At 40.4% G+C, this 25,441-nt stretch overlaps 1 protein-coding gene across 1 annotated transcript in view; it reads right to left on the bottom strand.

The window, feature by feature from the left end:
- KDM5A (lysine demethylase 5A) overlaps positions 1-25,441 on the bottom strand; it is a 2,605,143-nt gene that overhangs the window by 114,981 nt on the left and 2,464,721 nt on the right. The window contains exon 27 of the mRNA XM_044088480.1: positions 19,424-19,828. Coding sequence (XP_043944415.1) covers positions 19,424-19,828 — 405 coding nt within the window. The remainder of the gene's footprint in view (positions 1-19,423; positions 19,829-25,441) is intronic.

Below are 25,441 nucleotides of genomic sequence, written 5' to 3'. Positions count from 1 at the left end.
TAATGATCAAAGGTGTCTTACCTTTCAAGGATTTTGCTCTATCTTGTAGTAGCTTCCTCCTTTTGTTGTAGAGCTTGTTTATGGCTGGGGTCCACCAGACTGGACGCTTGCCTTTGGTACAGAGAGTCTTAGTTTTGTTTGGGATTGCCTGATCCATGCAGTCCTGTAGGTGCTGGTAGAAGGCATTTGTAAGTGATTCAGCGGTTTGAGTAATGTTTACCACTGGCTCAGGGGCCTTAAAGGAGACCACACTTGTTTTTAGAAGTGTGAAATCGGCTTTGAGAAGTTTTTCACTGTGGTCTTTTTTGTTTCAGGTGGGGGCGGGATGAGGACCTCCAGCGAGATTAGTTTATGATCTGATCTCACCAGTGAGGGGTATACTTCCGGTGTTGAACATTTTGATCCCATGTTCGTGATGATGAGATCAAGTATGTTTTCTCCTCTTGTGGGGATGGTGACTAGTTGTTCCATGGCATTTGAGTTTATGAACTCCAGGAATCTTTGGGTTAGAGTGTTCGGGCTTGAGTAGTGTTCCCAGTCTATATTAGGGTAGTTGAAGTCACCTAGTATGATGGTGTTTGGAGATACATTTATCCACTCCAATGTTTTCAGGAAGGCCATGTGAGGTTCCTGAGTTTGAGAGGGTGGCCTGTAACATGCTACAAATTGCAGAGCAGTCTTGCCTATGGTTAATTGCACCTGTTGAATAGCCCTCATGTCCCTGAGAGCTGCAACTTGTTTTTGAGTCTCTGCCCATTGATTTTTTGGCAGGTCTGGCCAACTGTTTGTCCTTGGTAGGGTATGGAAATGAAATTTGTAGCCTTGAGACACTATGTCTAGAACTCATTTGTCCTGGGTTATAATGTGTCAATTTTGAGAAAAAAGTGCTAGTTTTCCCCCCAAGGGTGCTGCCAGAAGATAAGTGCTTGGTGCAGGCAGGGGGAAGTCATTGGGACTGTTTCCTGTATGACTGTCATTTGTCCTCTCCACCTTTGGAGGTAGAGGCACTCCACTGCTTAGACCTGTAGGATCATTGCGGCTGTGATCTGCCACTAGGGCGTCTGGATCTGCCCCTTTGAGGTCTGTCTGAGACTGGAAAGGGCTAATTCTTTGTAGGCCGGTGTCTGCTAAATCTGGGTGGCTGTACCTGTAAGAAATCCTTGACCGTTTGCATAGATTTAGGTTTGTCTTCCATTTTCTTTAACACCTCTTCTGCCTTAACACCAAACAAGGTATCATGTTGTAAAGGAGCATCTAATAATTTTGCTTTAACATGGTCAGGTAGATTTTGTTCTTTTAACCAGGCATGCCTCCTAATGACAGAACCTGTAACAATGGCCCTGCAGGAGGCCTCCAGAGAATCAAAACCACATTGCAAAGTATGCTTTCCAACTTGTTCAGCTGCATGCAATAAATCTTGTATTTCTTTGTTTTCTGCACATTCAGAATTTGTCATCATTTTCTGTTTAAGCAGTGTCATGATACATTGCTGATATTTGAGCATATGAAACTGGCAATTTAAGGCCCTTATAGCCAAAGTAGCAGATGTGTAAATATTTTTTCCCCATCTACCAAGAACCCTAGTATCCCTGTCAGAGGGGGTAGGATTTTTTTTCAGTAGACGCCTTGACCCCTTTTGGACCCTGAGAAATAGTTTCTGGGTCTGCAGAAGGGTTTTTGAAAAGGAATTTATGAGAGTCAGTGACCCTGTAGTATCTGTCCGGCTTAACAGGAGCTGGAGGTAAAGAGTCAGGGGTCAGACTGGACTCCGAGAATACATCATCTACAATGTCCAACACAGGTGGAATAGATAGAGGCCTGTGTTGAGGAAGTAAAAGGAAGTCTCTGAGCCTTTTCTTAGATTCTGAAAAATCTTGGCTCTCCCAGTGGAAGTGCTCCCTCGGTATGCAAGGTTTCCCCAAAAGAGTAGTCCTCAGGAGGAGAAGCTAAAGGAATTGATTCTTTAGCATCAGAGTCCTCATTGGGGGGGAGAGAATATTGCTGATCAGAAGAGGAATCAGAAGAAATGGAAACCTGATCTGAAGATTCGTAGCCTGTCTCTTGCCTAGGCCTCTTATCAGGAGGTGGATGGGAACCCCTGATCAAGGTAATTAAATCTTCGGCCATTTTGAGCATGTTTTTTGGGCATGGAGGCCTGTCCTTGTGGCTGGTAAACTTGCTTCTTTGTCTTTAAAGGTGTTTTAGTCTTTGAAGTCGGTTTAATATATAATTGTTTAGGTCTGAATACCCCCTCAGAAGCCGATGCCTGCTCAGCGGCTCCGGACCCATCTGAGGGAATAATCTGCGAGACTCCAAAACCTTGAGTTTCCTGCGGCCTGGCCGACTCCACGTGGGAGTCGGTAGCAGCCTGCGATTCTAAAGTAGCGGTTGTCAGGGACTGCGAAAGCACCTCACTGAGAACCGGCGAACCGGTGACTTGCTTAGGAGAAGCTTCTTCGTTGTTTTTGGACCTCGGTTGCCTGTCTTTTTCTTTGCATTTTTTGTGAACTCTGGTAGTCGGATGGCAATCAGACGACATTGTATAATTAAATCTTCGCCCAAAATAGCTTAATGCAAAGTCATACCGACGCCTAATAGTGTGTTGGTTAAATCTAGCACAAAACCGACAACTAGCAACGTCGTGGTCAGGGCCTAGGCAAGGAATACAGTAATAATGAAAGTCCTTATGAGGTATTTGCTTCCCACAAGAAATACAATTATTAACTTTTTCTGACATCGGTCTGGAGCAAGAAAAAAGTTTCCCCAACGGGGTATTTAGCTTTTAATGAAGACTTCAGATCTGAAACTCGAACACAAAAATCTCAGAATTCGGCCGACCGTCACTTGCAAACTGCTTCTGCTTCAGGCACCGCGTGACAAGAAAGACTGAATAAAATGTCGTCGGCTGCATCTTTTATACCCCTGACGACCTGACGTCAGGGAAGAGGTGACAACAACCAACGTAGGACCCAAGACTTTGGAATTCAGGCCGACTGAGGGCAACCTGCCAGCAGGATAACCCAAATGTAATGACTGCAACAGTGAAACACGAAGAACATCAGTGAAGCGGCTGTTCAGCAAATTCTTTCCCTGGGAAAGAAGTCGCTTGACCGCTTCGTTGTTTTGCCGTGTTCTGAAGTGCACTGTGGTCCCTTCTCCGGTATAGCTCCTGAACGTGATTGTGCAACAGTTACTGACCTTAGGGTTAGGGTGCGGGTTAAGGTAAGTGCATATAGTTTAAAATGTTTACTGTTTTTTTTTTTTCGTTAAATGTATGGTTGGGTTATGTGCACATGTGTATTTAGTTGTTTACTGTTTTTTGGGGGGCTATAATTAGGATTGGGTATGTGTGTGTGTGTTTGGAAGTGTGTAATGTTTTTTGTTTTTTTTTTGCAGGGGTTGGAACAGCAATTTCTTTCCCTAGGAAAGAAATCGTTGTTCTGTGGATTCGACATTTTCAGCTTTCGCTGAAAATGTGTCGATGTAACATCATTCACTGTTTTAAGTGTTCGATGTTGCAATATGGACCCTGTCTTTCCTATCAAGCTACGAACCAGTGGCTGTAAAACATCATCACTAGTGGCATATATATATATATATATATATATATATATATATATATATATGTGTGTGTGTGTGTGTGTATATATATATATATATATACACACACACACAGATATATATACACACACACATATATATATATATATATATATATATATATATACACACACACACACACACACCCATATATATATATATATATATATATATATATATATATATATATATATATATATATATATATATATATATATGTATATATAAGTTCCTACATATAAATCACTACTGAAAACCAGCAAACTAAAAAACAAATAAGGCTATTGCCTGAGGGTGCAGTCTCAACTCTGCAAGACTGCTTCAAGTGCACGGACTGATCAGTGTTCAAACAGGCAGCCATGACAGACAACCACATTGACCTGGATACATACACACACAGTCAGTAACTGACTACATCTCAAAATGTGTGGATGATGCAACAACCATCAAGTGCATCACCATACGGGCACACCACAAACCATGGCTAACTAGTGAGGTGTAAAAGCTAGGAACACAGCATTCAGACCAAATGACATGGATGCTCTAAGGGTTGCCAGAGCCAAACTGAACAAAGGTATTAAGGCTGTGAAGGGATACCAGATGACCATGGAAGGGCATACAACCCATCATGGACTATAAACCTGCATCAGCCTCATGCAATGGCAGCACTGAATTTTTGAACCAACTGAACATCTTCTTCAGCAGGTTTGATACAGATAACAAAGCGGTGGCAAATAAAGTACCTGTTGACAAGGATGAAGCAGTGCTGAGCCTGAACACAACTGATATCATCAGAACCTTGAAACTGGTCAACCCAAGGAAAGCAGCTGGCCCCGATAACATTATGGGTAGGGTACTATGGGAATGTGCGAAAGACTTGGCACAAGTACTCACATACATCTTCAATACTTCTCTACAACTAGCCAGTGTACCAAAATGCTTCAAGAAGATGACCATCATTCCCTTACCCAAGAAACCACAACCAACAACTTTAAATAACTACTGATCAGCGGCTTTAACCCTGACAGTGATGAAATGCTTTGAGAGTCTGGTTAAAGATGATGTAGCCTCAAGCATACCAGCAACTCTGGATACATTGCAGTTTGCATACAGGATGAACCGTAGTACAGCGGATGCCATCTCCCTAGCAGTCTACATAATTTTGACCCACTTGGTCTGGTCAGAGATGGAGAGGAGACTGCTTACAGGAATGAGATCAAACATCTGTTGGGCTGGTGTGACAAAAACAACTTAGCACTGAATGTCAGCAAGATTAAATAACTGACTGTGGATTTCAGAAGGTCTCAGGAACCACACCAACCTCTAGAGATGAAAGGGATGACAGTAGAAAGGGTCGAAAGTACAAAGTTTCTGGGGGTACATATCAATGAGGACGTCCTGGTCAGTCCATGTATCTTACACCGTCCAAAAAGCTCAGCAATGATTGCACTTCCTACGGAAACTGAGGAAGGCAAAATTATCAAAGACCATCCTTTAAACTTTTTACAGGGGTAACATCAAAAGCGTCCTTACCAATAACATTGCTGTCTGGTATGGGGGCTGCAGCACCTCTGATTACAGGGCTCTTACGTGAGTTGTAATGGCAGCAGAGAAAATCATTGGTTCCTCTCTTGCATCTCTGGAAGACCTATATGAATCCTTCGGCATTAGCAGAGCCAGGAAGATATCCAATGATCCTTCAGATCCTGCAAACAGCATGTTTTCCCACTTCGCCTCAGGCAGGAGATATAGAAGTATGCACTGTAGGACTTCTAGACGTAACAGTTTTTTCCCTCTATCAGACTACTGAACTCTTGTGGAAAATGAGCCAGGAGACTGTCAATTTATACTCCCCCCCACCACACAGTTATGCTACTTATCTGAGTGTACAGATCCTTACATATCCAGACTTTGTTGCACTATGAGTATTAAGCATTTTCATGTGCAATAACTTACTGATGTGAATATTTAAAGTTGGCTCACACCTTACCTTACCATAAAAGTCTATGAAGTCCAATATTAATCACACTGTGCAATACTCATGCAGACCACTCCATATGCTGCTTAGTTCTTATGTTATAGTAAGGTCATGCACATGCTGCTATTCAATTCTATTTATATGTAAAGTGTGTTTGGTCATTATGTTATTATTTTATTCTATTTTTGTTTTTATTTTATTTTATGTCATATTATTATTATTGTTATTATTATTATTATTCGCTGTATGTATGCTTTTGCACTGGGAATGAAGCATCGTAATTTTGTCCAGCTACACTGTGGTGTAGTTCTAAATAGCAATAACGTTTTCTTTGACTTTGATATATGTACAACTACAAATAAATACTTGCTGTAATGGTAGGCCTCTTAATCAACATACTCCCAGCTTATGTTATAAACCATCTGCAAAGCAATTCTTCTTCAGGAGTCCTTCTTATTCCCAAAGGACAGAAATCTCATTTAAGGTTTCCCAACCGTTCAACCTATCTAGGGTTCTAAAGGTGAACTACATAAAGATTACTATTGTGATACCATTTTTGCCTCTTCCTTTTTTTTCAATATGGTTCTCACATTTCAGATGTGCCAATGACAAATATAAGGCTTCATAACAGACTGGATTTACTCACAAGATAGGCTAGAATGATGCACCCTAACTTGAAAACTCATCAGCTGAATGACCTGATGACAGAATTTTGATTCCTGTGCTCATCTGTTTGCTGAATTGCAGTAGCTATAACAGTATAAAAGACCTGCTACTAAAACTGTATGTGTAAGTGGAAAACAATTCTTCGTTGGAGAGAAACTGGCCCCTCTTAAGACCCACTACCTTCTAGTTTTTGATTACTTGTGAGTGATTGTCCTTTGGCCTTACACATCTATCAAGTTTCATTTGCTGGGCTTATCTACCCTTGGATTCCCCTTTCTCATTCTCATACACCCAAGTTAAACATTTTTTGTAAGTGGTTTTGCATACCTCTCTGCCTGAAAAAAACAGCTCCTGCTTGGAATTTTAATTTGATGCTTGCAAAACTTACCCTTTTAATTTACACCAGCAGTCTGATATGCTGTACCACAGAAGTCTGTTTTACTCATTGTTCTGACTTCTGCTATGAGATTACGAGGTACAAGCTCTTACGGAGAGTCAACTCTGCCTAATAATTTAAAACCACAGGGCTTCTCTGAAAACTAACCCTTCCTTATGTCTGAAGTGGTCTCAGAGTTTTCAGTGAACCATTTTTAATCCCTCTTTGTTCTCCTAGCACTAACAACCTGGGACAAAAAAATATTTGGGAAAGATGAGCTGCTGTTTGCTTCCTATGAAGTAGGAGGAAAGGACAACCGGTGTGACAAGCTGATATTGACAGATGGTTGCCTTGTGCTACTCATTTACCTCACCATATTAAGGCACTCTACTTTGGCTTATGACCCATTCTACTCAGGCTTCGTGGCTTTCTGTAAAGGAGTAAACTCCACTACTTTACAGCCATCAAATCAGTGCCCAGTACACAGCTTTCAAGCCACTACAAACTGGATTCTAAGCTTGTATTTGCTTGAAGCAGGAGCTAAGTTTTCTTGTTAACTGGGTTTTGGCCAGGTCACATGTGGAACCATCAGTAAATTTTACAAAAGTGTAGTATGTGTAGTTCTTTTTATTCTGTATTGTCAACTGTCTGCCATCAAGTACCCTGGTGATATCTCACCTTGTGTTGGTTTGAGAAATCTGAGGGCTTTGGCCTTTTATAGCAGTGTACTGCCATTTAGTTTTGCATGACATGACTGATGTACAGCATTTACTTCTTTTGGGATGACATCTTATGATAAATCTTCCTGAATGGTGTTCAGTTTTTACCCACAATCTGCTTACTGTGGCCTTGACTTTCCAAGGACAGCAGAGTGCAAGACGAAGATATCAGTTTGAGTCGACATATCATGCAGGTGCACCAAGAAAAAAAATACTGGAGTGAGAGCAGCAGCAACATGAAACTGCAAGCCTTGGATCCTGATTTCTGTAGTGTATATGACATGAAGTGGTGCTCATGCACCAACTGTCTAATGAACTGTTGCATCTCATCACCTCGTGTAAACAAGAAATAGAAATAATTAAACTCACCTTTATATGTCAACATCTACATCACTATGCACCCTCACTTTGAATCTGCTTACTACTGCACATCCTGCAGATGATATAAGACATCAGTATATGATGCCAAAAAGATTTTGACATACAAAGTGATAATTGGTACAAATTTTTCTTTGTCACTGTGTGTGTTTGTATAAATCAATAGATTCTGGTGGAAATTAATGCAGTGTACTGCCATGTCTTTATTAGTCAGTCAGGGTACTGTAAAGATAAGTTGATATGACAAGTATATTAATTCGTGATGAGTTGTGACATGAAGGTGAAACTATAAAGTGTGGTGTGGCTTCACATATATGCATACACACTGCATCATTTTAGAAATTCTGAAACTGCGATTACACAACTAAAAGTGAGTTTTTATATATTTTAAGTTCCTCAAATCTTTTAAATTGTTATATACTCTTCCCAATCCTGACCCAGTAGCTTAATCCTACTATTGTTAAGCATTTAGTAAATTCTAATCCTACTTTGTGAAAGTATGAAGAATACTCTGTCTGCAGTTTCTTCTTGTGAGGAAAATCTGCTTTAAATAATTTAGCTTTTTCATTTGTACAACTCATTGCTCATTGTTTACAGTCTGTGTATCAATCTGTTACTTTTTACAGGGCTATGGGCACTGGAACTGTTTTCAGGAGGTTTGCCTGATTACATTCTCAGAACCTCCCATATGTTGTTAAAAGTGAGATTTAAATTCTCCTTTGGATGGAGATTTTGTTTTTGCCCCCTCTGCTACAGAAGTGATCTTAAAGTGTGATGAAAGGAGTTAAGTTGATTCAGGGAATCTTTAAGATTTTTCAACCTTCTTTTTTCAAAATTTCAAAGGGATTCTCTTACCCCTCATCCAATTTTGGCAAAAAAGTCTCAACAAAATGCACGTAAACATATTTAAAAAGAAATGGCAAGGGGGTTCTAAAATGAATTATGGTAACTCCCAAAACGAAGGACAGTCCAAAAAGTCAGAATGACTTTAAAAGTCTGAATCTCAACTTATCTCTTTGGCAACAGACAGTTTCAGACAAACTGGTTCTGAAGATCATTCCTTAAGATTACAGATGGCACTGAGAGGACAATTCTTATCCATCAGACCAGACTCTTATTAGCATCTATCTTTCATTACATGCTGATCCAGAAAGTGATAAAACCAGTTCCTCCTTCCCAGGTGGGGACAGGTTTTTATTCAAGGATGTTTTAGTGCAAAAGAAAGAAAAAGCTTGGAAACCAGTTCTAGATCTTTCTTCTCTAAACCTATTTGTGATGCTGCACAATTTCAAAACAATGTACCCACAAACTGTTAACGTCCTCTTCCTCATTCACATTTACTAGTAACACTAGTTTTTAAAGATGCTTAACATCACATCTATAGTCATCCAGTCTCAATGCATTTCTTAAGGTTTTGTGTGTCTGGATCAGATTAACAGTTCTCTGCCTTACCCTCTGAGAACACTATTAGTGCAGTGGATAGTCCAAAGTGTTCAGCACTGCAGGCTATAGGGTATACACATTTTTCCAATACTTAGATGACTTGCTTATCTTTGCAGTCTTTTTCAAATTGTCAGTAATCTCTCACCTGGGTGAGAGATTACTCACACAAACTGGGATTCTAACAGCACATTCAAACATCTTTTTGACTCCATTACACAGGATTGTGTTCCTGTGGTGTCAGCTAGATAACTCAGTTCAAAGGGCTTTCTTCCACAGAAAAAAATAGATCTCTAGCTAGATTTATTTCTAAGGTTTTCCAATCAGACTTCAGTTAGTGAGAGAGAATGCCTAAGGATTTTGGGTCTTATAGCATCTACGATTCTCATGATACCCCTGACAAGATGCCACATGAGAAGGATATAATGCTATCTAAAATCTCTTGTCTTTTGAAATCCAAGTGCTAAAGTTTGTCAGAAGAGAAATCATTTGGGGGAGATAGCAAATATCTTTAAATCCAGGTCTTTTCTTCTCCCTCCCTGTTCTAGAGCAGTCAGTCACCACAGATGCCTTGGACATTGCTTGGAAAGGACTTTCAGGAGGAATAGAAGTGCAAGGTGTATGGAACACTAAAGATAAATTCAAGCACATAAATATAAAAGAGATGTGCTTGCTACAGCACTGGAGTGTAGCCATAAACCAGCTTTCACTTCATTGACTCTACTTGACAGATAATCAGTTAATTAATCAATGGGGCGGCGAAAGCTAACACACTCTGGCTAGGCTTATAAATGCCCTTGGGCAGATAACCTAGTACTTACCTATGAGCCTATGCTTTCCCTGATCAAGGCATTCAACTCTCTGAATCACTGGTCCCCTAGACCTCTCTTAGTTGTTACAGACAATATCACAGTCACGTTGTACATCAACAAGCAAGAGGGAACCAGGTCAACAGATCACCTATTTGAAACTATATAAATGGGAACCGAAGAGTTTTCAGCAAAGAGTGAGTAATACGTTATATGACCTACTTGTGACGAGACAAACTTCAGAAGATTTATATGAGTACCTAAGAGTAGAACATCCAACCATTCCGATAATCAGTGGTCTACCAAAGATACATAAGAACAGAAATGACCCACCCATGCGTCCTATAGTATCAGGAAGGGGTTGGCTTACAGAACCAATGTCCATTTTTGTGGAGAGCCAATTGAAGGTAGCATTATCAAATGTGAAAACTGTTTTGAGAGACACTTCACAACTTCTACAACTTCTGCATGAAAGTGTAGTCAATTTGTCCAACAGACAAGGACTTACTATGGTGACTCTAGATGTTAGAAGTCTCTTTACAGTAATCCCGAATGAATATGGGATTAAGTCTCTTCATAAGCCGCGGTGGTGCAGAGGTAGCGTTGTCGCCTCACAGCAAGAGGTTCTCCCATTTGATTCTCGGCTGGAGCGCCTTCTGTGTGGAGTCTGCATGTCCTCCCCATGGTGGAGTGGTGTTCGAAAGACATGCGTGAAAGGGCGTGCCTTCGTTGAAAGTTGGGCGTCGGGCTGGCACCTCGACACCGTAAAAATCAACTGCCAATCATTAGCGGACCGGAGTTCCGCTGTGGCGACCCTTAACCGGGAAAAGCCGAAAGAAAAACAAACAAAAGAAACATGAGATACTCAGCAGACATCAGATTTTTGATGGATTTACCATCTCAAAATTACGCTCTTTACTGAAAACAATTCTGGACAATAATGTTTTTGTGTATGAAAATGTTTATTACTGGCAGAAATGGGAAGTAGCCATATGTACATTGTGCGCTAATAGTTACACAAATTTGGTCATGGCTCAATGGGAAGAGGAGTTTGTCAACAACAATGCCTATAGAGACAATATTGCTTATTATGACAGATTTGTTGATGATGTGTTTGTTCTATGGAAAGGCTCTGAGGAGGAACTTCTACGATTTCTGGGATATCTTGGCTCTACTACCTCGTTTTTAGAATTTGATCTCCAGTATTCCAATAAGGAGATAAATTTGCTTGATGTTACTGTTTTACTAGATGGAAATCGTAACTCTGACACATGAATGCATAGAAAAGAATGCTGGCGAACTCGCATCTTGCATAGAACCAGCATGTATCTGACACACATTTACTCTCAAATAACTAAAGGTCAGTTTCTCCATGTTTCTAGGTTGTGTACTGATGACATAACACAAAGAGAAGAGTCAGAACGGATAAAGGAAAGTCTGATGGCTCAAGGCTATAAGAACCTCGAGATCCATCAAGGACAGGCCAAAGAACAAAGGAGAATGACAGGGAGACCATATTTTTCAGCAGGGCCAAGGCAAGATTCCAATGATGAAATATGGAATGAGTGAAAGGGTGTGAGATGTTTGCTGACTTACAGCAATGATATTTCAGCAATATGCCAAATAATTAAGGACAACTGGAAGATTTTGATGACGGATGAGGCTGTCAGATCCATAGTAGGAAAAACCACAAGGTTTACCTTTAAGAACAAACTGAACTTGAAGAGACTCTTATGCCAGAAAGAAACATCTGCTGTTCGTGGTTGCATCTCCAGATTTTGCACCTTTCCCTGTAGAAGATGCAGAGCATGCTCCTATATAGATAGCAATTAACTATTTTAAACATTCAGTAAATGGCTGTGAATACAAACTGAGGCCCTAAGCGGGTTGCAACAAGAAGAATATTGTGTATACAGCTAGATGTGATAGCTGTACAGCATTCTACGTAGGAAAAACAGACAGTTTAAAGAAAGAATATTATGTCATTATAGTGACATTAGGCTGGCCATACAAACAAATGTATTAGCACATCACATACAGCAACATCCTGGACATAAGTTCTTCTTTCTCTCCATGGAAAAAATACATGTTAATGCTGGAGGAGGCGATATAGTGAACAAAACTGAAATACTAGAAAACAAATGGACTGCAGACTTGCAAGCAGATAGGAACCCCGGACTTAATGGTGTGGTTCCTTTAAAGCCAGTGTTAAGAGGCAAGAATCTAAGGAAATGATTTGATTGGATCAGTTACTCAATAAGAAATGGGTGTGTTTTGCTAACCAACAGGATCTGAAGAAGGCATTGCCAAAAGCACTTATCCTTCTGTTGGTCTGAAGACAGAGACTTTTTGCTGCTATACTGTGATTTTTATTGTTTCATTTGTTTACTTGTGCTGGATTTTACTTGTATCAAAATATTAGGTGTTGACACTCTTTCTGGAATTATACATCTCTCTCTCTGTGGAAGAAAAGCAGTTTGTTTTTTCCTGGATTTCTGTTTTACACAGTTGTTCCTTGGAGAGCTGATATATGTTTTTTTGAATGATTTAGAAATTACCCTTACCTACTCCCCAACAGTAATATTCAACACTCAGTTTAACAACATCACTACACACCTTCTAATATCACTACAAATTTACAACACTTCCCTCACAGACCTATCTCTTAAATGTACTCACATACAGGCAACCACACATGCTTTATGCAAATACACGAAACTACTACCCAAACTCTCACTCATATTCCTCCTCAATACATCTTTACTCAGTCAAAGCAATGGCATACACCCCAATCCTGGCCCTCAAGTGCAACATCAGCACACACCCCCAGCCCACCCACATGAAGTTTCCCACACTCTAAATTTCTTTAATCACCCACACCATGCCTCTGACCTTCTAATTATAAACATGAATCTAAGAAGCATCATAAACAAAGTCCAAGACTTTCATGTTATCCTCAATCTTTACTCCTTTGACACTGCAGTAATAACAGAGAACTTGTTAAAACCCTATATCAAAGACTCTGAAATCCTAACACATGGTTACAATATACTTTGCTGTGACAGAAACCACAAACGTGGTGGCGGTACTATTATTATACAGAAAAATGCCCTAACATTGGAATGCTTAGAAACCTTCCCTCCCAACATAGAAAACACAGAATTACTAATCTCCTACCTCCAACTTAACACCAAGAAAAGTAGCATTATCCCCCCCTGATAACAATGTCTCACAAATTGAAAACCTTCTTGACTGGGTATCTACAACACTCAACCAAGAAACAACCATCTTAGTAGATTTTAACCTTGACTGGCAAACCTGTACCTCCAAAAATCCAACAAACTTTATTAACCTATTCAGTTTCTCTCAAATAATCAGCACCCCAACCTGAATTGGCAAACAGTAACATACATTCCATCCTAGACTGGATACTTACTAACCAACCCTCCATATGTCACCACTCTGGGTGCCTTCCAGACACTCTTAGGGATCACATGACCACCTATCTTCTTAGGCATAGAACATACCCAACTAAAAATAATACATATAAATACAGCTGCAATAAAAAAAAAAAAACTTTCCCCCTGAAACCTTCAACAAACTACTAAAACACTACGACTGGTCCTCTCTAAAATATCTCTGGTTAGACAACGTATTCCAATACTTCAATGACAAATTTTTCAATATCCTCAACAATCTGGCCCCACTAAGAAAAACTCGGGTTAAATCAAAACCTCTCCCATGACTAACAAAAGATATTAACCTATCTATGACACTAACAGACAGGGCCTGGTCACACTATCAAATAACTAAAATCCAAACCTCACTAAAAAATTACCATGAATTTAGTCAAAAAAGAAATTACAAAAAAATACTACAATACTTTACAACAAAAATGCCAAATTAACCCACAAAAATTCTGGGGTGCCATTAAACAAATCTTAAACCCTGGTCAAGGCTCCAGCCCAACCACCTCCAACTCTAACACCACTGATTCCACAGCCACCCAATTCACCCTACACTTTACAAGATCAATACACTCACTGCTAAAAACAGACCTTAATACCCCCTTAACTCTTCCCACTGTTTCTGCTTGTTATCTCAAGTCTTTCACTATCACACCCATTCAAACCAGCTATATAAATATACTCCTCCACAAACTAAAAGCCACATCTCTTGCAGCAGACCTTCTCCTCAATGAATTCCTTAAATTAACAGCAGATGTCATCTCTTACCCAGTCTCCCTATTAAACAGCTGCTCTATCACAGAACAATATATCCCTAAATCACACATATCATCCCCTTGCATAACGGTGGCCTTTCCACAATTTTTCAAACTATAGGCCCATAGCTATCCTCCCTCTAGCAAAAATCCTCAAGAAGTACATATGTACGCGACTACTAACCTATCTCATAAACTATAATCTTCTCTCCAACTCATAGCATGGTTTCAGGCCAAAACATAGCATTACAACTGCCCTCATAAGTTTCACAGGCACAATCAAACTCCACAGGAACAACGGCCGACTTGTATCAACTGCATTCCTAGACATGTCTAAGGACTTTGATACAGTGTCACAGCAAAAAGTTCTTAACGAATTAACCTCACTAAATGTCTCCCAACCAGCCATCTCATGGTTCCACAGCTATCAGACTGCCAATAAGCTGTGAAGTAGCAAAATGAGATCTCATCCCTACTAGCAATTTCAGTTGGTGTCCCACAACGACCATTACAATTTTTACTAAAAACCTCAACTCTGACACCAACTTAGCTACCATAGTATAGTACGCAGATGACTCTTCCCTCATATGCACAGCCCCTTCCCTCCCTGAACGCCTACATAAAACCCAAAAATAATTTTCAGATATAGAACAATACCTTACCAAAAATCAACACTTAACCCCAACAAAACAAATAAATCAAAAGAGCACCCAGTCATTTCACAATCTACTCCTCTAACACCAAAATTGAGTCAGTACTCCAGACCAAACTGCTAGGTGTTACAGTTGATAAGTCACTAAAACAGGACAAACACATTGCTCTAGCTATAAAAAAAGTTCATATCAAATGGGCTCCCTGTACAGAGCCAAATGATTCCTCACCCAAAACCCCAGACAGTCTACTGCCAGGTCTCATCTACTACCAACTCTGCTATATGCCTCTCCTATCTTTACTAACCTTAGGAAATCAGACCTTAACAAACTGGAGGCCTGCTACAATAAAATAGCTAGGTTTGCTACTAACCACTCAAACAGATCACATCACTGCTTAGCCCTCCAGGAACTAGACTGGATCGAACTGCCAAATCTTTTACATCTCAACCAGACTGCTATCACCCACTCCATTATTTATCAACCGGATAACTGTCCAACCCACAGAAACTTTGTTCAACCCCACCAAAAAACTAGGGCATTGCAATCATCTAATAAATAATAATAATAACAACTATATTTAGACAGAATAATGATGACATATGTAGTAACTATTATAATGTCTACTTTGTTTTATGGAGCTTTTTTCCCCGGGCCTCCACTGAAAACGGGCTCCTTGAGCCCAGTGGACCTCCCCGGTCATCAAACTGGAAATAATAATAATGATGATAACAATAATAATAATAATAATAATAATAATAAATAATCTGGCAAACTACTACTAAAAGTGGCTAAATCCACCAACAGTTTTGGGGAGTCCCTGCATTCCAGGCAAAAAACAAAGATCTGGAACTTAGTCTCCCAAGGTATTCTCAACACAACTGATCTTCCTAGGCTCAAACATCTCCTCAAGGAACATCTAACTAAAAAGTTGCTCGGCTCCTGTACTACCCTGGGATGACACTACAAACTTTCTATAACCATTCCAATCTAGTAACTAATCCTTACTCTTAATTTCCAATGCCAGACTCCAGTTAGTAACACATTTCATAAAACAACTCTCTCTCTTACTTTTATGTATGGTAATCTACTAATATTTTACAAAATTGTCTTATCTGTATATTTCATATTCAATCAAATCCTCCCAATCACACCTAGGTGTACTTACTTACTTTCTCTTTTGTACATAATTTACACATCGATATATTTAACTGCTATGACATTTCTCTTACAAACTTTCTTTACACTTCTCTGCTACATAAATAACATATAATGTGTGCTCTAAGGATGGGCTTCTTTGTCAGGGACTCTGTAGAAAATAACCTGTTTTGTACTATATGTCTTTCTGTTAAAATGTTTAATTGCAATCTATTTTGGAGGTTTTATGTACTATATGTCTATTATGGTAAATTGTTACTACTTGTAATCTATTTGGAGTTTTTCTCCCCAGGCATCTACTAAAAACTGGCTCCTGGCCCAGACAGCACTCCCAGTAAACTAAATAAATAAAATAACTAAATAAATAAATACAACTTGACAGCTTTACACTCCGTGCAGGATATAAACTGTTGCAAACATTTTGCTACACTTTTAAAAGGATTTTTTTTTTTTTACTGTAATGTAAGGAAGGATGGTTGCAGGTAGGGCAAACAGGACCTGAACGGCTGGAACAGGAGGGGTGTGTGTATGTGTCCTGTGTATGGCCACACAGTAAAAGGAATGTACTTTTTTTTGTTTTTCATTTGAAGAGGCTGGGAGGGGTGGAGTGGATTGGGGTACTGTTTGCATTTTTTTTTTTGTTTCTCATATGAAGAGTTGTGGGGGGTGGTGCCCTGGTTTGTGGGATCAGCACAGGGTGCTGGTTGAGCCAGCTATACTTCTATGATGAAGAGAAAGTATTTATTACAGTAAGATGGGATTTTATGAGTATGACCGTTACAGCATTTGCATTCAATGACAGAATAATAGGGTTAAGAATAGGGATATACATAAACATTGTTAAAGGCAAGAAATAAGGTGGGTGGGTTCTTCCCTGACAAGCTGTGTTTGAAGGACTGAAGCAGACAGGGATGTCCTCTGTCTGCTCTCTCATTTGATTTATATATACAGCTGATAGCAGGGAAAATAAGAGATTCACAAACTGAAGGATATAACTGGTGTGTTAACCCAAAAAGTTAACTTTATTTACAGATATTTTCTGCTTGATAAAACCAGAAAAGGACAGTTTGAGTTTGCAGAACATTTTGAGAGTTTCAAGTGTTTTCAGGATATAAAATACATGAAGAGAAAACAAATGTTATGGTGATAAACTTAAATATCCACACATGGATTGGTTCAGCAATACCCATGCTTATGGGGACATAAGTTGAAGTATTTAGGTATATGAATTAAACAAAAAGATTCTGTTACACCAGCTAAGGATATAGTGGAAGATGCTAAACAGAAGATGATAAAAAATTAATTAACTAAAAGCTCAATATTATGACTATGGATATTAAGATACGTGAAGTGCAATGTTTTTAGTCTCTTTAGTGTAATACGCAAGTCAGGTATACTTTTATTAACCACAGAAGAAGCTGTAAATGACAGCTAACAAAGAGTTGAAAAAAATTATTTCAGACGGAAGATGGCAAGGAGTAAGCGGGATAAGATAATTCTCACCACAGAACAAGGTGGTTTAGGGTTAAATGACTTAATGGGGTACTTTAAAGCTATGCAGTTAAGTCTCATACACATACCTCAAGCGGAAGGTTGTATGTCAAAGTGGAAACTATAATAAAATTTGGTGAGAAAAGTGAGAGATAAATTCAGACAAAGATTGTGGATGAAAGTTCTTAAGGGAACAGCAACAACCATGTAGAACATTATACTTATAAAATAGCACAGTGAGGTGTAAGAACCAAGCAAGTATGGGAATGGAGAAAGGAGATTTTGCCGATATGGATGCCTGCAATTTGGGTACAGAAAATAAACAAGAAGGGGCTGGACTTTACTTCAGGAAATTAGAAAAGGAAATAAGGTACTGGAATCAAATAACTTGGGCGGGAAAGGTAACAGAACAAGGATAAGGCTAAGCAGGAGTATGAGCAGCAGGTCAGAGACTGCATTCCCTATTAGGGTTTGATAACAGAGTACAAAGAGAAAGGGACAAGGGAGAGTGCTAAGTGAAAGACCAGCTCTAGTACAATTTTTAGTTGAGTCTAAAACATATGATGATGTTAAAAATGGATCTTTTTTTGTTATCAGCTGCCTGCAGGCCTCTCCTTCATCTATTGATCACTCTTTCATTCCCTTCACCTGCCCTGACCAAAAACTTGTCTTGTACATGCAGTCTTCTGTACATGGCTGTCAAGATCCAGCAACACTCTCCCACCATCCTTTTAAGAAGGCCTGCCCATGGCTGATCTCCAACCAGGGGTCGACTAGTGAAAGGCCCAGCTTCACACTCAACAAGGCTCATTTTACTAAACAGTAAGTATGTACGCATCTTTAAATATGGAAAAAAGACAGACGTACATGGGGTCACTCAAATTATTTCTTATTGGGATCCCAAATTCTGAAACCAAACCTGGGTATTCCACATCTCAGACAACTGCCCTTCACCACCTCCACTACATTGAAAGATGAAACCCTGCAATACTGAGGACTCCTGTTTGACACAAGAACCAAGCACTGAAGAGACCAAAGGGTAAGGGGTGGGGGGTGGAACTCAGCACCTGACAACCCCCTCTCCCATCCTGTCTGGAAGACATGATTAGTAACACTTCACTGTAATGCTGCCCTTGATGGACACAGCTAGAGCAGCTAATGCAAGTTGCTCAAGGACAAAAGGATGTCATGTAGACAAGGCTGAGTACAGAAGCATATGAGGCTGTTATTGCAGCCTGAAGCACTACATTAAAGACACCCCAAGATGTACATAAACCCCCTGCAACTATCTATCACTCCTAGCATCCTCCTTCCCACTACCTGTGCCAATAGGTACATGTAAATGGGGATAGACACAAGAGGTGACACTGGTAGTGGGGTAATGAAGATAGCTCTTTTAGCTGTTCACCCACTAGAACAAAACTTGTTAAAAGGAAAGGAAAACTGGATTTTTCTCTGTACCAAAGGTTAACCAAATTGGCAAATTTAAGCCACAAAAGACATCAGCAAAGTCAGAAAACTTGCAAATGCATCAGATAATAAATAGTTCAAGGCATCTAACAAGTTTAGCACTTCATATACAGAACAAGCTGCAGGGAAGAAGATTCATTAAATGTATAATTTTAAACATTCCATGATGTAGCAGATATTGGAAGGACACGTCTCCTGGTACGGCAAAACATGCAGAGCAAAGCTTTGAAGAAAACAATATCTTAAAAACCAAATGATGGTTGGCATTTAATCTTGGAAAGATTTCATGATGCAAGTGGGGAAGGAAACTCTGACTTGAACACTAGTTTGCCGCTGATGCTGTAACAAATGTGAAAATTTTCAGTTGACTCCTGCTGAATTTCAAAGTGTGTGGTTAAGCAGAGTTATACTGCCCTTCTCATTTGTGGAAACTGTAATTCTACTGAATACAAATTATTGAGCTTACCTTGTCTTTGCACGGTCTCTGACAATTCTGGGCTGCACAAACTGCATTCTCATCATCAGAATCCTCAGCCCCTGACCAATCATACTTTGATGGAATGTCCAGTACTTTTTTCTCTCTTTTCTTTTCGGCAATGTCTTTAGCAATCTCTGCTTTTGCAGCCTTCTCCTTCTTTTTCTTCTCTTTTTCTTCCTTTGCCAATTTTTTGGCCAATATTTTAAGTTCTTTTGATTTTTCTGGATTCAACTTCAGTTTCTTCTTTTTTGGTTTATCTAGCTTTTTCAGTTCTTTGCTCTTCTGTTTCCCTTCCCCAAGCAATACTTCAGCTTTCTCTAACTTCCGCTTTCGCTTTTTCTCTGAAGAGTCTTTTAACTTTACCTTAATTGATTTCTCTTCCACACTATCATCCTGCAATTCAAACAAACAAAAAAAACTGAGTATTCAGGGTAGAATGAGACATTATATTAAGTAATTACACAGCAGTACTTCTTATTTTTATTTATATGCATTTTATTACTGAGCTATCATTTTGACTGAGACCCTCTTCAGAGGAAGGTTCACTTGGAGGGCAAAGTGATAAAGTGTGAGATGATGCTTGTCAAGTAACGTTTGGTACATATGGGCCTTCATTCTTCTGAAAGCCTGTGCTAACTTCAGAACACGTAGCATAGGGTCGCTTAGAAGATCCAGCACTGATTAGCAATCACAGAGCAGCAGGAGTGGGAATGAGAGGTTCTCCCAACTCAGGAGAAGGGGATTCATACGCTTCCCACTGTAGAAGTGACACCTGTGGGTCAGACTGCAGTCATGCGCTCCACAAGAGAAGGTGGGAAGTGGGGGGTATAAACCTACCTAGGAAAGTATCAATTTCTAGCTAAGCACAGGGGCTGTGCAAAACAGGTTTCCTATTGCGTGATCGCAGATGCATTTTGTCGAATGCATCTTGATCGAACCTAAAAGAAAGAAAAGACAAAATAGCGCAGTGGCTTTTCAGCAAATTCTTTCCCTGGGAAAGAGTTCGCTTGGCCACTTTCGTTACTTTGCCATTTTCGGCACTGTAGTGTGAACTCGGAGTTGGTATATTTAAGTAGGGGGGGTGTGGGGGGGCACAGCCCCCCCACATTATGTAATGTGTTAAAGTTTTTTTTTTTTTTTTAAATTCTGGAACAGCGATTTTTTCCCTTGGAAAAAAAACGGTGTTCTGAGGTTTCGATGTTGTAAGTTTTCGCTTACATGGGGTCGATTAACTATCGTTCGCTTTTGTAAGTGTGCGATAATATAATATAGTCCCGCAAAACAGCATCTGTGTGAGAGCTTATTGTGGTAGGCACTGTACTACTGTTTCTACTGTGAATTCAGGATCATGGTTGGCAACAATAGTTTCATGTATCTAATCTGTTTAAAAACATAATGGGTAGGAGTATGCACAATATCTGTAGGAAGAAGATCCACAATCTTGTAAGTCTAATAAGAAACTACAACTTTTAGTCTGACAGACATTATTGATAGGGCCTCTCACCCAAATAGATTTCCATACTGAGCTATGGCTACTGAAAGTCCTCAGAAGTACAAGAGCCAGTCAATAATCTTATTTAGTATAAAAGTCTTGGGACTAGATATTAAAACAGTGTGACCAATACTTCAGAAAGCTTAGCTTTGAATAAGGCATTGTAAATCACTTAAGTGGTAGGTCTCAATCACATATTCACAGAAACCTCAATTAAACTGGTCAAACAGGATCTGATGTGTTAAAAGCCACTGTGTGATAAGTGCCAACATTTTCTAGCCCAGAGAAACGGACAGCAGAAATAATCAGTACATTTTCCAGGAATTTTCCAGTGATGGTAGGCTGGCAACCACCACAGAAGTTTTGATGTTTTTTTCTCTCTCCCCTTACTTGTGTGTGTGTGTATGTATGTATGCATGTATAGGAATTACCTCTGCTTGCTTCCAGGCTGGTTGTACAAAGCCATGTTAGACACAGCAGTTAAATTAGATAATAAAGTAAGTCTTCTTCCATGATGACTGTGCCAGAGGCACCACTGGTACCTATGCTTGAATTAACTTTGACCTTTGTTTTAAACATCTTCATGCCTACTTAGTGTGCAATACACTCTCTAGAAAGTTTAACACTTTTTTCCACATTTGGATGTAAAATAGGAAATACACCCCGGGGATCACTTCTGTGTCTCTGCTCGACAGTGGCACAGGAAAATAACTTTCTTGGGTGGTGTAAGCCAGGGAACCTTGTTGGCTAGGCTTACATAGGCCCTTGGGCCGATAGCCTAGTACCTACCTATGGACTTCATTAATACTAGCTCCTAGGCCAACCAGTTCAAGTCCAGTTAAAAAAATGTTGGATCTGGTTCTCTCACAGTTATCATATCACTGATCAAATCTGATGAAGCCATTATCAATCACTATGAAGGCAAAACTTGATTTACCACAAAACCTTTCTTTCTTTAGAAATCACTCTAAGGCGAACTTAATCTAGCTAACTGATGGCCATCTTGCACACACTACCACATTTGTGGATAACTTCTATACCCACCTCAAAGCATGCATCAAGGCATCTGTCCCCTGTGCTTTAACCCTAATATAACTAAACTATACAATAAAAGGAAGGAACTTATAGTCTGTAAAAGCAAACTTAGCACCCCATCAACTACTGATGAACTCAAAAGCATCAACAAAGAACTCTTAAAAACAAAATTAAATCTTCCGAAAGTAAGTACAAACTGATAAGTGTTTCCATAAAGCCTTCTTCACTTACATCAGAAATATTACAGGTAATGCCCAGAAATGCTCAAAGCTAATACATAATGTTAACACTTACTTGCCCCCTGAGGACACACCCAACATATTAGCTAAATACAGCTCTTACTTTACGTCCATTTCTCTCCCCCAACTTATCAACACACCTAAAAGGGTCTTGCCTCCCCCACTGTGCCTTTTTTAGGCTATGTCCCAAAGACAAATCTTCCAACATAAAAGATCTGTCAAAAAGCAAACTGAGGGTCATGTTGCTCAATCCTAGGTGCCTTAACCTGGAAATGCACTCACTGGAGGCTCTCCTCACACTGGAAGATGCCAATGTTTGTGCAGTCATGGAAACTTGGTTCAGGGCTGCGGAGAGCACCTCTGCCTTACCAGGCTATACCTCATTCCACACTTTCTGACCCCAAAATGAGGTCAGAAAGACTAGGGGTGGTGGAGCCTCTATCTTCATTAAGGACAGGCACACCTCCAGAGTGGTAGACCAGCATGACGCAAGACACCCAGCCAAGTTATAGCCAGCTATAAACCCCCCTCCATGACTCAGGGCACACACTCCTCCTACCTGGACCTACTTGACTCCATCAAGGTACCCCCTAACAACCTGATCCTTGGTGACTTCAATTACCCCACCATAGACTGGGTGAACTATGCCTGCACTAATGCACTCACCCAATGATTCCTTGAGTTCATCAATTCTAATGCACTAGACCAGTTGGTCTCATCCCCTACAAGGGGAGACAACATACTGGACTTGGTTCTCACCAACATGGGTGACTGCTGCACCACTCCCATAGTATGTTCTCCCCTGGTGAGATCAGATCATTGGTCTGTCTCATTCAAAGTTTCTACTCCACCCCAACCAACCCCTCCCCAGCCGTAAGCAGTCTAAAAAACTTCTCAAAAGCTGACTACAACCTCCTAAGGGAGGGTATGTGCAGCTTCACACCACTGCTCCCCTAAGAGGATGCAGACAACTATGCTGAACTGTACTCCAGTGCAGTATACAAGCACCTGCACAACTGCATGGACTCAGCCATACCCAGCAGAACTAAAACCTGCTCCTCAAGGAAACACAAACCTGTCTGATGGACATCCTCTATCAACAGGCTTTACAACAAAAGGAAGAAACTGTTGTCCAAGGGTAAAAAGGAACAAATTCCAAATTAGAAAAATTCCCTCCTCCGCCTCAACAAGCAAATTAGATCACTAGTGAAAACCTCCAAAGCCAATTATGAGTCGAAACTACCCTCCGAAAAAAAGGGAAACCACAAGTCCTTCTTCAGTTATGTCAGAAACCTCCATGGCAAATTCCAAGTTTGTTCTGAATTAGTACTTAATGGTACCACTTACACTGATCCTGTTGACTTAGCTTGATAGGTTCACCGCAAACTTCACCTTCCTACTGCCCCCCAAAAGTCCCAGTCGACATCCCCAATACTTGTCCCACACCTCACATCTCCGTAGATCAATGTTAAAAGCCCTATCCAAGGCAAAGAATACAGCTTCCATGGGAACTGATTGTATCCCAGGCTGTATTCTGTACCATCTCCAGCAAGAACTAGCATCATCATTGAGCACCCTATTTAACCACAGCATAATTACAAGTTTCATTCCAGCAGAGTGAAGAACTGCCGTTGTCATCCCCTTGCACAAAGGTGGTGCCACTACTGACTTGGGAAACTATTGCCCTATTAGCTTGACAAGTCTGATCTGTAAAGCCATGGAACATATTATTATGGATCTCATAAACAAGGACATAGGCAATCTCCAAGCACTTGACCCCACCCAGTTCGGATTCGTCAGGGGCATATCTTGCCTACTGAATCTAGCTGACTTCTTTGAGACTGTCATCAAAGCCCTGGATGAGGGAAAGTCAGAACATACAGCTTACTTTGACCTGGCAAAGAACACTGACACAATCCCCCACTCGGGCATTATCGAAAAGCTAACACAACTTGGTGTTGATCCCTATCTCGTCAGATTGGTGGCCAACTGGCTGACAGATAGGATCCACAAGGTTAATATAGGAGCCATCACCTCTGACAGCAGACCTGTCACTAGTGGTGTTCCCCAGGGATCTGTCCTGGGACCCCTACTGTTTGGCATCCACTTCTCAGAGGTCCAGGCAAAGACAAAGGGCCTGTGGCTGACCAAGTTTGTGGTTGACTATAAGTTGGGTGCTGTCACTGACTCCCCAAATGATGTTAACATACTGCAAGAGGGTCTCACAGCTACAAATAACTGGTGCCAAATTCATGGCCTTAAGTTAAATGTAAAAAACTGTATTATCATACCATTCAGCAAAAACACAGCCCCTGCTAATTAGCACATAAACGGCAACCCCCTAAGCACTCAACCTGTGATGAGAGACTTGGGTACTCAGGTTGACAACAATCTCACATTCAACCATAATGTAGCGGCAGTGGTCAGAAAAGCCGTTTACTTGGTTCATCTCATAAGTAAAGGGATTGCATCCAGAAAAAGGAGGTTACTACCTCTCCGTACTCCTCCTTCATTAGACCTATAATTGAGGTTAACACCCCATTTGGTATGTACCTCTACAAACACCGGCACCAACTGGAAAGACCACAGAAACACCTCACAAAGAGACTCCATGGCCTCCAACACCTGTCCTATGCAGACAGGCTGAAATCACTATCACTCTACTCGGTATCATACACGATTGATCAGAGGTGACCTGTGTCTCGCCTACAAAGCAATATTGGACCCTGACCTACTAGAGATGCTACATATCTATAAGTCTAACTCCTCACACATTACCCATTCAGTAGACATAAATCTAATATACAACATCAACAAAACCTGCTGGACAGACAGGTTTGTCTCCCAGAAGCTGCCCCGTCTCTGGAATAGGCTTCCTATACATGTCAAACAGAGTACCTTACCGACCCTCTTCAACTGCAACCTTGATGAGTGGATGGGAAACCACAAATTTGTCCCAGGGGTTCCACCTTTGTCCCTCATTGACAGGGGCAACAGGTGCTAATTGAGGTTTCTTTTTTGAGGATAATCTCTTGGCTAGGCTTGTAAGGGCCCTAGGGCCATTAGCCTAGTAACCTCTTATGACCCTATGGCCACCTCTGTCCAAGTACTGAAGACTCTAAGGTCAAAAATACCTGATCCATGATCCATGGGTCCTGAAAATAAGGACTATTCATCCTCATCTTTGCCAATGGATTCATGCCAGAAGAATGGAAAATTGTAGCAGTCATCTTGCTCCAT

This window comes from Protopterus annectens, chromosome 11.part0 (assembly GCF_019279795.1).
Source record: "Protopterus annectens isolate FY-2018-M chromosome 11.part0, PAN1.0, whole genome shotgun sequence".
Classification (NCBI taxonomy): Eukaryota; Metazoa; Chordata; order Ceratodontiformes; family Protopteridae; genus Protopterus; species Protopterus annectens.
The sequence above is the reverse complement of the archived record's forward strand: the minus strand, read 5'-3'. Positions and strand labels throughout refer to the sequence as shown.